This window comes from Balaenoptera musculus, chromosome 11 (assembly GCF_009873245.2).
Source record: "Balaenoptera musculus isolate JJ_BM4_2016_0621 chromosome 11, mBalMus1.pri.v3, whole genome shotgun sequence".
NCBI lineage: Eukaryota > Metazoa > Chordata > Mammalia > Artiodactyla > Balaenopteridae > Balaenoptera > Balaenoptera musculus.
The window spans coordinates 76931338-76947140 of NC_045795.1; the positions used below are offsets into that span (position 1 = coordinate 76931338).

Genomic DNA, 15803 nt, shown 5'->3' on the forward strand with positions numbered 1-15803 from the left:
TGTGCCTCCTTTGTGGTGGTTTCACACTGTCCCACAGAGATACCTCTGAGGCTGCTGGGGGGCTGGGGGCAGGATGGGGAGAATCTGCTTTCTTCCCCAGCTCCCTCACCCTTCCCCACATTTGACCAGCCTGGTTCTCCTGTTTTCACTTTTGCATTTTGCGTTTCAGTGGAAGGTGTGGTGGTTAAAAGAAACAGAAAATTATTTGTACTTAAGAATGGATTCAACACTGCATGCAGCTGCGGGGCGCCTATGGTCACTGCTTGAGTTGCCATCTTTCTCTTCAAGCAACTGGGGATATTTTTGCTTTCCCTGAATTGGGCCAGGACTGAGGGCCTTGAACTTCTCTCCTGCAACTCTGTTGGCATTGGGGATGTTTCAAAGGGCTTAAGTTGTTCTTTATCATTTTGATAGAGTGCCTGTAAGTGTGATCACTTAAACAGCAGAGATGAAAAATTGAGAAGCATCTAAAAGTGATGCAGTATTTTCTAGGTAGGCCACCAAAATTGCTTGTAGACATTGTTGTAGTGAACAGGACAAAAATGGAAACAGAAGACCTGAGTTTTCCTCCTGGCTCCCCCATTACCTTTGTGATGGTGGGGCTGGCATATCACCTCTGCAGGCCACAGAAGGTGTTAATGGAGACTTTGGATTTAGGCTGAAACAGAAGGTTTAATTTGGGGGATGCATGTCCCCAGTGTACCTCAAGGGCTCTTTAAAGTTAGTGAGAATCACATGTACACGAAACCTCTCATGAAATCCTTGCAGGAAAAATGCCGAGCTTTATACAGGCTTTGGATGCCCTTTTCTGATTTTCAGAAGTGAGCGCATAGCTTGCTTTGTAGCTACTGAGTGCTTCTTATCTTCTCTTGGTAGAAGGCTCAGCGTGAAGGCCCTAAAACGTCTGTGTTCCAGTCACACGGCCTAGAACAATCATTCTCTTCTTTTGGGTTCAGTATATATTGTATAGACATGGCTTCACTAATATTCGCAGCACAATTCCTCTTTTTTTTTCTGAAGAGTTTTTTTCTCCCCTAAAATCTCTCCCAAAGTAAGAGGTCAGCGACATCTCCTAAGTACTTCATCATTTCAAATATTGTCAGAGAAAAGTCTTGTGTCCAGTAACTGGCTACCTCAGTGGGAGGAGAGACTCCATATTACACGACAAGGCCACTTACCCCACTTCCTCTTGGAAGGTGTCACCAGCCACTCTCTAGGTCACACGATCTTTCCTTTCTCAGAACCACTTGAAGCATTGCCTGGGCTCTTTTTCTCTCTCTTCCTTTTCCTTCTTTCTTCCACTAAATGCTTCCTGAATGGCCATGCCAGACACTGAGCTGGAGGGGGTGTGTGTGTGTGTGTGTGTGTGTGTGTGTGTGTGTGTGTGTGTGTGTGTGTGTGTGTGTGTGTGTGTGTGTGTGTGTGTGTGTGTGTGTGTGTGTGTGTGTGTGTGTGTGTGTGTGTGTGTGTGTGTGTGTGTGTGTGTGTGTGTGGTGGGGTAAAGAGGGAAGCACAGCTAGATGAATTGGAAACAGAACTGACCCGGAAACAACACATGGTCTACTGAGGGATGCCAGACCACAAGTGATTCTAAGGGAGGCTGCTCTGCCAGGTGAGAAGCATGCAAAGGGGAGAATCACCCATAATCCAGTGCTGCCTCTTTTGATGTATCTTTTTTTTGTTTTATTCCAGCGTCTGAAATCTTCATCTTAAATCTTTTTTTTTCCTTTTTAACATCTTTATTGGAGTATAATTGCTTTACAATAGTGTGTTAGTTTCTGCTTTATAACAAAGTCAATCAGCTATACATATACATATATCCCCATATATCTTCCCTCTTGCGTCTCCCTCCCACCCTCCCTATCCCACCCCTCTAGGTGGTCACAAAGCACCGAGCTGATCTCCCTGTGCTATGCGGCTGCTTCCCACTAGCTATCGATTTTACATTTGGTAGTGTATATATGTCCATGCCACTCTCTCACTTTGTCCCAGCTTACCCTTCCCCCTCCCCGTGTCCTCAAGTCCATTGTCTAGTAGGTCTGTGTCTTTATTCTCATCCTGCCCCTAGGTTCTTCATAACCATTATTATTATTATTTTTTTTTTAGATTCCATATATATGTGTTAGCATACAGTATTTCTTTTTCTCTTTCTGGCTTACTTCACTCTGTATGACACACTCTAGGTCCATCCACCTCACTACAAATAACTCAATTTCATTTTTTTTATGGCTGAGTAATATTCCATTGTATATATGTGCCACATCTTCTGTATCCATTCATCTGTCAGTGGACATTTAGGTTGTTTCCATGTCCTGGCTATTGTAAATAGAGCTGCAATGAACATTGGGGTGCATGTGTCTTTTTGAATTATGGTTTTCTCAGGGTATATGCCCAGTAGTGGGATTGCTGGGTCGTATGGTAGTTCTATTTTTAGTTTTTTAAGGAACCTCCATACTGTTCTCCATAGTGGCTGTACCAATTTACGTTCCCAGCAACAGTGCAAGAGGGTTCCCTTTTCTCCACACCCTCTCCAGCATTTACTGTTTGTAGATTTTTTGATGATGGCCATTCTGACTGGTGTGAGGTGATACCTCATTGTATTTTTGACTTGCATTTCTCTAATGATTAGTGATGTTGAGCATCCTTTCATGTGTTTGTTGGCAATCTGTATCTCTTCTTTGGAGAAATGTCTATTTAGGTCTTCTGCCCATTTTTGGATTGGGTTGTTTGTTTTTTTGATATTGAGCTGCATGAGCTGCTTGTAAATTGTGGAGATTAATCCCTTGTCAGTTGCTTCATTTGCAAATAATTTCTCCCATTCTGAGGGCTGTCTTTTCGTCTTGTTTATGGTTTCCTTTGCTGTGCAAAAGCTTTTAAGTTTCATTAGGTCCCATTTGTTCATTTTTGTTTTTATTTCCATTTCTCTAGGAGGTGGGTCAAAAAGGATCTTGCTGTGATTTATGTCATAGAGTGTTCTGCCTATGTTTTCCTCTAAGAGTTTGATAGTGTCTGGCCTTACATTTAGGTCTTTAGTCCATTTTGAGTTTATTTTTGTGTATGGTGTTAGGGAGTGTTCTAATTTCATTCTTCTACATGTAGCTGTCCCGTTTTCCCAGCACCACTTACTGAAGAGGCTGTCTTTTCTCCATTGTATATTCTTGCCTCCTTTATCAAAAATAAGGTGACCATATGTGCGTGGGTTTATCTTTGGGCTTTCTATCCTGTTCCATTGATCTCTATTTCTGTTTTTGTGCCAGTACCATACTGCCTTGATTACTGTAGCTTTGTAGTATAGTGTGAAGTCCGGGAGCCTGATTCCTCCAGCTCCGTTTTTCTTTCTCAAGCTTGCTTTGGCTATTCGGGGTCCTTTTTGTTTCCATACAAATTGTGAAATTTTTTGTTCTAGTTCTGTGAAAAATGCCAGTGGTAGTTTGATAGGGATTGCATTGAATCTGTAGATTGCTTTGGGTAGTATAGTCATTTTCACAATGCTGATTCTTCCAATTCAAGAACATGGTATATCTCTCCATCTGTTTGTATCCTCTTTAATTTCTTTCATCAGTGTCTTATAGTTTTCTGCATACAGGTCTTTTGTCCCCTTAGGTCGGTTTATTCCTAGGTATTTTTTTTTATGTGTCTTGTCTCTTCACTTACATGCTCTCTTTAGGGTAGATATCAGCTGTTTTTGCCTGCTCAGCATCCATTTCTTTTTCTGGTAATGGCATGCTGATTTTGCACTGGAGACAGCTCAGTGGCACTGTGAATCAAAGCACCGTGGTCTGCCCCTCTGAAAAGCTGGTGTGACACAAGCTGGACCAATCCAATTCCCTCTCTCAGATTTGGTCCTCAAGTGGAGACACAAAGACAGAAAACGGTCAGAGCTGATTTTGTCTTACAGCCATGTCAATGACACTGGCCATGGTTCCCACCACCTGGATTTCTGGCACTACTCTGGGTACTAGCTTTTATCACCAATCCTATGAACTACCACAAGAGCCTTCCAATACACTTTTTTTAAAACCTTACTTACCTTGAGTCTGTTTCTGCTATTTGCCTATAAAGAACTGTAAGAGATACTCTTCTGGAAGTGAGAGACCAGGTCTCCCAGTTCTTCTCTATGACCTATCAATGTACCCTTCACAAAATAGGTACTCAATAAATGTTGGTTAGCTGATATTCTGAGGAAATATATCTCAGGATGAAATGTCTTCCATCACTTAGCTGTGGCTTATTTGGATGGTTGGGAATAATTCCAAAGTTTTCCTTTGGTTAATTTATTTTAAGGTTTTGTTGCACCCCATAGTGATCATGAAAGCAAAGATTACCTCTTGCTTCTAGCCAGACAGATGCTGTTTGCCTTAGAGACACAGTAGACGCTTGAGTAGATCCGTAGAAGGTCTAGCCTTAGAAGCTCAGGGTTGGTGGAACTTTCAAGGCCATTTAGACTAAGAGGTAGCTGCTTTTATTGTGAGATTTCAGAATCGGTAGTGCTCAAAATACTAGTCAATGCTCATAGCCAACACAATAACCCAGTAAACACCTTTAGTCACTAAATTACAAGTTGACTCACTTTGTGACATCTTTCAGAGTACAGAATAAATTAACTTTTGGCGAGTTGAATTATAGCTCACATGCTCTGGTGGAGCTTGCAAATTAAAAAAAGGCAATGACAAATTCCTTTGTAAACTGAAAAATCCTGATGCAAAAAGCAAACAAACCAAAAAAAGGGGGGGGGGGGCGTGGAGATTTTCAAGGACATGCATTACTATTTCTGGAATCTTTTTTTCTTAAAGATACACTGAAGAGGGCAATAATATTATTTATATATTACTGATGTATTATTAACATCAATATCTATATCTACACCTGCATCTTTATACACAGAGATGTACCCTGCTGCACGGTTAATAACAGTCCCAGCTGGGGAAGCCCAAAGTACCTCAAAAAGGAAAATTCCACAGGTATTAGAATCTGAGCTATATGTGCATTCATGAAACAATGTCTACAATGACTGTGTTCAAAAACAAAAAAGCAAGTTGATGAACAACATGAAGAGTTTGATTATTTAAAAAAAGCCTATGTGGAAAGATATATTTAGATGGTTAAACATAATTATAGGGGGTCTGGAAGCCTCAGACATCAAGAAGACTGGAATGTTCTTCCACAGGGGATTCAAAATCAAACTTATTAAACAGTGAAAAAGATGGAAAAAGGCCAACTAAATTCTGGCTTTTCTCATAATGACTACCTTAGTGCTTTTAGAAACAGCAGATTCTTCTAAAATAATGTTAGTGTCCCTATTGCCCTAATCAGGCACACACTTGCTCCCTCCCTGGGTTCCTGCATCGCTGGTAGGGGTGGGAGTTTACTGCTCCCACATTTCATATATATTTCTGTATTGTTAGAATTAGAAAATAATGAGCATGCATTACTTTTTAGAACCTGAAAGTGATGTAAAAAGGAAGAGGAGCAGAAGGGAGTGCTCTGGGTACTGGAAATGTTCTGTATCCCTCTGAACGGTGGTTGCATGCATATATAATATATAGAAATTCACTGAGTTAAACACTTGAGCTTTGTGCACTTAAGGTAAATTATATCAAAAACATTAATTAGTCCTACTGAACCTTTAAAAATAATGGCTCTAAAGACTGATATTAGAGTTGAAGAGTTACCTGCACTAAGACAAAAAATCTTTTCTTCCATCTCTTCCAGACATTCTTACCGATGGCCCATAAATACCTGAAGGAAAGCAGAAAGACCAGAGATGCATTAATGCTTGAGCTGGTGAACTGTTCAATTCGCTTCACCATGAAGCTGGGTGCTCACAAACAAGGAAGTTCACAGGGCTCAGGAACAGACAGCAGACTCTGGAGCTGTGTGGTTGATGATAAGGAAGAGCAGCAAGCAGGGTTTATTTTGGCTGATAGGAGGAATTGTGGCCCATCATCAGACTTGACTTAGAACCTTGACTGATTCCAGGAAACACCTCGGAACATGTTACATTGTACCTTAATTTGTTTATGTGCTAAACGTCTTATAGGTAGGGAAACTCCTGAAAGCTGTTGCACAGGAGAGAAAAAAAAGCGTGCTAAATCTCACAACTCCAACTCTTTCACCTCTTGTCAAGTCTCTTTCAGGAAAACCTTTAGTAAACAAAGCAAACCTTGTTTGCTTTTGCTGTGATTCCAGCAAATGTAGTTACGTTACAGAAAGGAAGTTTCAAGTCTGCATAGAAAGTCCTCCCTACACATGTCCCCCTCCCCGAATTGCTCTTCTGTTGATGGAAATTAATCTTTATGAAGAAAAAATTTAGTTAAAGGAGGGTTGAGAACAACAAAGGCACACTTCAAAGCTGTCTGGAGATTTTATGATCAGTGTTACTAATTCATTCATGAATTACCCCATTGGCCTGATGGATTGATACACATCGAACTGGTACTGATCAAGGAAGAGAGGCTGGTGGTTTTCAAGCTCTATTGGACCAAGTGAAGAGAGATCTGGTCATACTCAAACACAATCAAATCCTCGAGTTCCAAAACTGGCTTTATGTGCTATCAAAAACCAACTGGACAACTTCCAAATCCCCACTTCACTTGGAATCAGACAGAACCTCCACTTTGGAACACAATAAAGAATGCACCTAATTAAAATGTACACTGTTTGACAAACTTCAGGGGCTCATAGGAGTGGCTGGTGGCTGAAGTACTCAGGCCTTCATGCCAGGAACCTGAGTCTTGCGGGTCCTTTTGCTTCCTCATGCTGATTCTTCAATTACCAAGTGCACTTGATTTTTACCTCCTGCAAAGTTCCTTACTTTGCTCACACCTCCACTCTTTCAGTCCCAGCACACATTTTATGGCCATGGTAAACCACAGACGAAACTCTTAATCGGTTTCACCAGAATGTTTCATCCTCCTCCTGGCTGTGGGACGGATCCTACCATGTGCATGTATGAATTTCCCTGCTGAAACTCCTTCAGTGAGTCTCCCCCGCTGACACGAGGGGAGCCCGCAACTTTGACCACTCATCTTGCACTTCCATGATTTATCCCAGATCGGTCCATCTATTGTATGATTTACTTGCCTTTTTTCTTTAAATTGACTTATTTAACATGAATAAATTTATTTTGAAAGGAAACTTTACACTGTAGCTTTGATATACTAATTTTATATTATATAACGCACATTAAAATACATAAGTAACTGTTTAACTAATATATTCTTGTCTGTATACCACTAAACAATTTTGTGTACCATCAGTGGTAAGAACAGACCCAGGGAAACCTTAGCCTATAGAAACAAAATGGAGCATCTTGACCTGGTCTAAAAATGACTTTGTTTGCCAGCTATGCTTCACTCTCTAAATTTAGCTTCTGTGCCTTATATTATCTGTAATTCCTCACCACACCCTAAAGTTGCACACCCCAATAACTTTGCACACGTTATGGTGCCTGGAATGCCTTCTCCCTGCTCCTTATGTTAGAATTCATATTCTTCCTAAGTTTGAACCCTTACCGTGATGTCATCACCTCCTGGGCCCTGAAGATAATTCTGCTGGTAGTTACAATGATCACACTGCTATAATTTATTTATTTTCATATGTATTGTTTCTATTGGATTGTGAGTTCCTTGAAGGAAGGAAACTTGTTCCTTTTTCCTAAATTTTCCTTTCTAAATTCCTAGCACAGCATTTGATGTATGGTAGGTGGTCAGTATACATTTGCTATATTTCAGTTAGTTCTGAATGCCTTGGGAAACTAGAGCCATCTTTATCAAACTTTCTGATGAGAGTTGCAAACACTGCATAGAGACATGCACTCCACTGCCAAGTTCTCTGAGTTCGTTTTTTTTTTTCTCCCAAAATATATCCCATCTATTTCTATCTCCACTGCTACTCCCCATTCAAGCTACCATCATGTCTACCCAGACCACAGCAAGAGGCTCCTCTCGGGTCTCCCTGCTTTCACTCTAACTCTTTTCATTACACGGCAGACAGAGTGAGCTTTTAATGGGCAAATTAGATCAGGAATACACTCAATCTAAATAAGGATGGGAAACTATGGAAGGGTTTTAAGCAGGGGAGTGACACAATTATATTTCTATTTAAGATTATCCCAGTGGCTGCTGAGTGGTTAATGCACTGTAGATGGAAAAGGCAAGAGAGGAGGCAGGGACACCAGTGAGATGGTTACAGTGGTGCAGACCACAGAGAGAGGATGGCGGCTGGACTGAGGCTGAGGCCGTGGAAGTGGCTGGACGGCTGGTAAGTGCATCAGCCCCGAGGCCAACGTGGTCAGCTCTGTTTACGTGGATTACCTAGCTGCCCTGGACGGTGCTCTTAACCTTCTTGAAATAATATATAAATGTATCCATGGCAGAAATGGACATAACAGGAACCCTCAGCCAGGTCTAAGGAGAGACAGGGTTATTGGTCTGTACCGATTAAGAGTATAGTGTTCCAGTTCTAGTGGTTAATCTGAGATGTTGGACAAGATGCTTCACCACTCGGTGCTCTGGAAAACAGGGCCAGGAATGGTCCCTCTCTTGCAGGGTGGTTGTGGAGATTAAATGAGATGATGCTTGTGAAGTATAAGCACGAGGCATGGCAGGAAGTAGATGCACAATAAATATCATCCTTATTATAAAACATCTTTGAGTATAGAGGTAAGCATATCGTTACGAGTAGTTATTAATAGCTAAATATGTGACAAGAAATCTCCTTGGACATATGTACGTCGGGAAATAGATGAATTAAAAGATAAATAAAGACAAAGGGGGAAAATTTTTCTATTTTTAGTAATGCCTAGTAAGGTTGTAACTCTCATGCTTTTCTGGCCGCTACTACCAATTTTTCTTACTTGTTAACTTGAATCCACATAAAGAGATTCAAAACAACAAACACAGCTACGACCTCTAAAGTGTTTATAGTTTTAACTGATGAGAACAGAAGTAGGAAAAGGAGTTCACGTGAACCCACAGAATGTAATTCATATGGTATCATTAATTTTTTCCTTCATAATAAAAATACTAGCTACTGCTCGTGAAGTCTTACTAGTCTTCTGTGCTGTGCCAGGTACTTTATGTGAATTTATTATACCCACCTGGAAGGGTTAAGAGCTTGAATCTGGAGCTTACGTTGCTTAAGCTTATGTTGCTTACGTTCCTGTATGACCTTGGGCAAGTTACTAAACTTATCTCTACCTCAGTTTTCTCATCTGTGCAATGGGGACAGTAATAATGGTACCTACTTCAAGTGTTGCTGTGAGGATTAAAGAAGTTAATGAAACATAAAGTGCTTAGAACGATATCTGGCACAAAGTAAGCAATTATTACTCGGTATGTCATTATGTTATCACTCCTATTTTACAGCTGAGGAAACTGAAGTTCAGAAAGGTCAAGTAATTTCTCTAGGGTGCCAAGCTGGTGAATGACATAGCCAGAATTTACACCCAGAACACTCTGGTTCCAGAGGGCCCTCTTCAGCATGCTATTCTTCCTCTTATAGATGACAAACTTTGGTTTCTTTATTGAACTAAGAACATGAATGGCTATTCCAATCAAACAGAGAGGACTTGTGGTTGAAGGCTTCTGAATGGGAAAGCTGAGTGGAAACAGAGGAAAATGAACCTCCTTTGGAAAGTATCATTTGGTTTGCATGAAAGAAGGGCTTTCCCTCTGAGGCTTCCTCAGAATTTATTGCTAATTTGGCACATACCAGATGTCAAGACCAAGAAAAATTGAGGGCTACAATGTACAGTTTCTGTCTAGTCAGCTGTGGCTCTATATTTTCTTAGGTTGAAACACGCTCATTAAGCAGAATGAAAAGTACCTGGAGCAGATGGAATTGTCATTGTAGACATATAGGTGGCTTCCCCCCTCCAGTTCTTCATTCCATAGACAGATCTACCTGTGTGGGCATTAGTGACCCTCAGCTACCTCTTCAGGCCATCCAGGTATTTGGAAATCTGGATTTATGAATAGATAATCAACATTCTAGTACAGTGAGCCAAAGTTTAGCTGAGGGGTTACATCTCAAACTCAAGGTGGAAATACCTAGGTGGGAATTCTGGGTCCTTAGGTCCTTAGGCTTAGCTGCCTCATGCCTCAGTTTCATCAGCTGTAAAATGGGGATAGCATAGGATCTACTTCATTTGGTTGCTGTGAGGACAGATGGAGATGATGCATGTCAAGTTGTTAGCACAGTAACTGGCCCCTAGTAAGTGCTCAGTAGACCTAACTCTTTGCTCCCTGCAAGAAATGCACTTTAAATCTAAAGACACAAAGAGGCAAAAAAATAAAAGGATGGGAAAGGAATTGCGATGCCAACATTGGTTTTTAAAAAATCTGGAGTGGTTATATTTATTATTACTGTCACACAAAATAAATTTTAGGACCAAGAATATTACCAGGGATAAAGAAGGTCATTTTATAATGATAAAAGGGTCAATTCATCAAGAAGACACAGTAATCTTAAATGTTTATGCATCTAATAATGGAGCTTCAAAATATATGATGCAAAGATGGACAGAACTCTTAAGTAGAAACAAACAAATTCACAATTATAGTCAGATTTCAATATCTCTATATCAATAATTTGCAGAAAATCAGTAAAGATTTAGAAGATTTAAACAACACTATCAACTAAGTTGATTTAATTGGGTCTAATTACAGAAAATAAGCCAACGGGAAATAAAGTGGAGTCCTAAATATATTGAATTAGGTCAGTCTAGGTAGTTCTGTTTGAGGGTCTGTGTCAATATGAGTGGTGTCTTGGGGACTTATGGGGAAGGGAGAGGAGTGTGATGGTTTTGAAAACACGTCTAGAGCAATGGCACAGGTAAAAAGGTGGAAGAGGAAAGGGAATTTTAAGAAGCATGGGTAACTATTTTGTCATTCATTTTGAAAGATGTTTTCATTGCGTATATAGACTTGAGTACATTAAAGGTGTTGCTCCTCTGTCTTCTCACTTGCAATGCTTCTAACAAGAACTGTTTTATTCTTTTGTGTGTAACATTTCTTTGTTCTCTGGTTGCTTTTATGATTTTCTCTTTATCACTGGTTATTAGCTTTATACTTACACTGTACCTTGCTGTAATTTTTTTCATGTTTCTTAAACATGGGTTTGTTGAACTTTTTGGATGTAAGTTTTATAGCTTTTATTAAATTAAAAATATTCAGCCAAAAAAAAAAAAAAAAAAAAAGCATGGCCAAGACTTATAAGCTGCGGTTCACTGAATGAATTCCAAGTGGAGCCATGGGAAGCTCTGTATTTTATTCATGTTTCAGGTCCTCAGTTACGTTGATTTCTTTCATTTCACATGGAAAGAAATAACACGATTCTAGACCTGGCTCTGATGCTTACTCTGACTTGGGCAAGTGTGTTCACCACTCTAATCCTCAGTTTCCTTATTCGTAGAGATTCATTCATTCACATTCATTTATGCAACAACTAATTTATTGGCCTTTTACTACATGTCAGGCCCTGTACTAGCTTCTTCGAACAAAGAAGGCAGATGCCCCTGCTGACAAGGAACTCAAAGTCCAGTGGGGAAGACAGACAACAAAATAATAAATGAAGAAATAGCTGGTATGTGAGATGACTGTAAGTGCTCTGGTGAAAACAAAGCAGAGTAAGAGACAGACAGAGGACACAGATGGGCCAGGAAAGGCATTCTGATAAGGTACAGAGACACACAGAAATCAAGGGGAGCCATGTGGCCATCTGGGTGGGGGAGAAGGGGCATCCAAGGCAGAGGAAACAGTGGGGACAAAGGCTCTGCAGTGGGGGTACACACGAAGTCTTCAGGGAAGAGCAAGGAGGCCAGGGAGGCTAGAGCCGTGATCAAGGTCAGATAGTAGAGGTGTCCTTATTAGATAGGGCCTTGTTGCCACAGAGACAACACTGACTTTTATTTTGAACGAGATGGGGAATCACTGGAGATTTTCTAGCATTCAAGTGGCAGGATCTGACTTGTGTTTAAAAAAAAATTACTCTGGCTTCAGGGTGGGAAAGAGCCTATAGGGGGCAAGGACAGCAGCGGGGGGACTGCTGACAAGTGCAACAGGTGAGAGGGAGAATGAGGGAGGCCTGGATTCGAATGATGGTGTGGAGGTGGTGATGAGAGGCTGAACTCTAGATTTACCTTGAAGGTGGAGTGACAAGAACTTGATGATGGATGAGATGAAGGGTGAGAGAGAGAGAAAAGTGTCAGATGACGCTGAGGATGTTGGCCTGAGCAGCTGGGTGAAGGGAGAGGCCATTTATTAAGATGGAGGGATAATAATAACTAATCCTTGGGAGGCTGTTTCAGGGATAAAATGAGATAATGCATGTGAATGCACTTCCTGAACTTGAAAACACCATATGGATATAAAAGATGAAAAATTAGAAAGCCACCGAGGCGCTGCTCATTCTCAGATATCCCCAGTACTCATGTCTTAAGGCCAAAAGCCAGTGTTGATTTTCTCACTGACATTTTTCTATTCAATAAAGTTATTCTGAATGGCTCAGTGGCTCATTCCAGGAACCACAGTCCAGCAACAAGGAGTAATTCACAGTAATTCTGAGGTTTCCTTTAGGTTTTAATAAACATCTAAGTAGACACAATTTATAACCTGAGTTGATTCTTAAAAATTCCTTTCTCTCTCTCATTCTGTAAGCTGTGACACTGTTCTGATATTTCTATCCTCCTTCCCCATATAATAGGGCTTCATAAAGCTATTTTATGTTTAAATGGAAAAAAATGTAGTTCACAACATTTTTATTTTCCTTGAATCATCCCTTGGGTAGCTAAGGTTGTCCAGCCCTGATTTAGGCCACAGTGGGTCTGACAGTGTTTTTAAGGCACCCACTGTCCACCTTTCAGAGCTGCCCTAGGCCTTCCTGGTATATTTCCTGGCAGGGGTAATTTTTAGATGGCAGCCTAGTAAAATGAAATCACTGTGGAGCTTCTCAGAGGTGAGTTACAGATTTCTTCTATCATCCGTAGGGTCAAGATGGTCTGAAATATGTTAGTAATTTTACAAATGAATCAAGAGAAAAATTTCTTAATCCAGATTGGTTAGAGAAATGAAGAGAATGTGGGAAATGGGAATTTGTCCAATAAGGAAAGTAATACCTACGTCAAGTGCTTGTCGTGGGGATTAAACGAGAGAGTGTTTGTAAAACTCCTAGCCCAGAGCTTCAAAGGGGCCTAGAAAGTGGGTTGAGCTACTGATCTTTTTAAGGAAGTTTCTTTAAAAAGTAGGTTTAAGGACAGATATATTCATTCATATTTCTGTTTCTCTTTTTTGTCTGCTCTACCCTCTTCACTTCGCCCTCTTTCCCTCCATCCTGCTCACTCATGCTCTCATTCCTTTAGCAAATATTTACCGAGTATTTACGAGCCAACGCTTTGCTTAAGACACAAACGCTGTTCCTGGGTGCTACAGGAACCTAACAGAATTCTCAAATCCTTTGTCTTGAAACTAGGATGTTTTTATTGCAGAGGAAGGGATATTAGGGAGAAATCCCATTTAACATTTTGGGAATATATGCCAGTAATATGATAAGAAGGAGGAAAAGCTGACCTTAGAAACATGTCACAATCATTTTCATGAGATGGTAATTGAAATGAGGCAAAGCTAGCCCCTCATCGTGGACAGCTGAAAAAGGACAGAGTGTATAGCAGGGGCCTGGCTCATTCTCCTACAGCTTTCTCACAGCCACAGGCAGAAGACCTTTGCCAAAATCCCACCTAAAACTCTAGGAATACTTTGGCCTCAAGACAATGCCATGTTCTGATGAACCTAGGGACAGGACAGGAATAAAGATGCAGACGTAGAGAATGGACTTGAGGACACGGGGAGGGGGAAGGGTAAGCTGGGATGAAGTGAGAGAGTAGCATGGACCTATATACACTACCAAATGTAAAATAGATAGCTAGTGGGAAGCAGCTACATAGCACAGGGAGATCAGCTCGGTGCTTTGTGACCACCTAGAGGGATGGGATAGGGAGGGTGGGAGGGAGACACAAGAGGGAGGAGATATGGGGATATAGGTATACGTACAGCTGATTCACTTTGTTATACAGCAGCAACTAACACAACATTGTAAAGCAATTATCCCCTAATAAAGATGTTAAAAAAAAAAAAAAAAAAAGACAATGCCATGGAAATTCTCCAAATCCAAGCCAGAGCTCAGGTTCAGCCGCCAGTCTCTAGCTGGTGGGAGACCTTTGCTTCCTTTGGAGTTCCCCATGCCCGACCCCCTCCAATACCCTCCCTAGTAAGTATCTATCTTTCACTAGAACCTTGAGCCTTCTTTGTTCCCTAGAACTCTGAGGCACCAAAGCCAGGGCGCTGCTCCTTACTCTGACTGCATGCTGCTGTGGTATGCTCAGCTGCTGGGATGTACACCTCCTATCCCGACCGCGCCCTCCTGAACCTCTCACGGGCTTCTGTTTAAATCTGTCTTAATCAGTCACCAGCCCCTGGTATTGGGTGTTTGAATTCCCCACATCTCTAGCACATAACCAAGCTTCAATTTTCATGTCAGTTTTATTACGTTAAGTCCTTTCACAAACACATAAGCAGAATGATAGCTGACTGGCAAATGGTACCTGCAGAATCCTTGGAAAACAACCCATTCCCTTCCACTGGTTAAACATTCCCCTAGTCAGAGGTAAATGGCCCAGCTCCTTTCTAAGTGGTCACATTTTCTGAGATAGTGGTGTCCAAGCAATTTAGTTTAATAGGCAATGGGGCTCAGCATATACCCACTTGCCAATAAACATTTCCTATACAAACCATTGGTTTGATCTGCAAAAAAAAAACTACATTTTACCTATTCTTTTTATCCTACTTGAGATTACTTAATTGGTCATTCCTCTCAAACCTTAAGAAACTGAAGACAATCATAAAATTTCTACTCTCTGGTTAATTTAAATGTTATGCTAAACACTAAAACTGATTCAACGTGAGTTGATTGTTTGAAGGTCGCCTACAGCAACTGCTTACACCTCCTGGATATGGTTGTTAATGAAGGTGTAAGTGCATGATTCAGAGAATCTGAAAGATCTGGATGCCTTTAAGGAGGTATGTGAAGCCAGTAAAACCTCTTAGACCAGAATCACCCAGCATGAGTCTAGGAAGGTTTTGAACTGTACTGGAAATTCTATTAGAAAAGGATGAGGCAATGGCCCTATCCTGATGGTTTAGCAAATGCAAATACAGTAATCATAAAAATTGAGGAAGCTTATACCATAAATATCAAAGTCATGTATTTTAATAATGTCTCATATTTCTTTGGCTTTTCTTCCATGTCATTCTCTGAAGATCAACTTTTATTTATTTTTATTTTTAAATATTTTACGAAATGAATGGGGTGGGTCCAAAATTACCACTCAGAGAAGGAACACTTACCCAGAATGCTTCATGTTTTGAGGCTTATCCATTCGGACAGCAAGTTTGATTTTGAGGTCTTGATCGGGGCAGTTTTTGGAGACTGTCATTTTGTGCCACTCTGACTGTTTGGGGCTGTTGGGGGTGGGATGGAGAATAACCTGCAGGGAAAAAGGACAATCATATTAGCCAGAAAATAGGAACAATGTTATGGGCATGTTTTCATAGACGAGAAACTTGGCTGCTGAGAATTGAGGGTCTCATCCATGTCCCACAGCCAGCGGGAAGGCAGTTAAATGAAGTGGAGGCCTGGGCATCGGACTCAGATCCAAGGCTCCACCTACCAGGGCTGGCTGGTGCCAAGCAGCCGGGCCTGCGGACAAAACTGGCATTCTTTGCTCTCTTCTCTCTCTCTCTGGCTAA

General features: G+C 40.9%; 1 protein-coding gene across 20 annotated transcripts in view; it reads right to left on the bottom strand.

Moving 5' to 3' along the window:
- CADPS (calcium dependent secretion activator) overlaps positions 1-15803 on the bottom strand; it is a 477472-nt gene that overhangs the window by 171793 nt on the left and 289876 nt on the right. For all 20 annotated transcript variants that reach the window (XM_036869030.1, XM_036869050.1, XM_036869049.1 and 17 more), the window contains exons 8-9: positions 15402-15541; positions 5673-5739 (exon numbers count right to left, since the gene is read on the bottom strand). In XM_036869030.1, coding sequence (XP_036724925.1) covers positions 5673-5739; positions 15402-15541 — 207 coding nt within the window. The remainder of the gene's footprint in view (positions 1-5672; positions 5740-15401; positions 15542-15803) is intronic.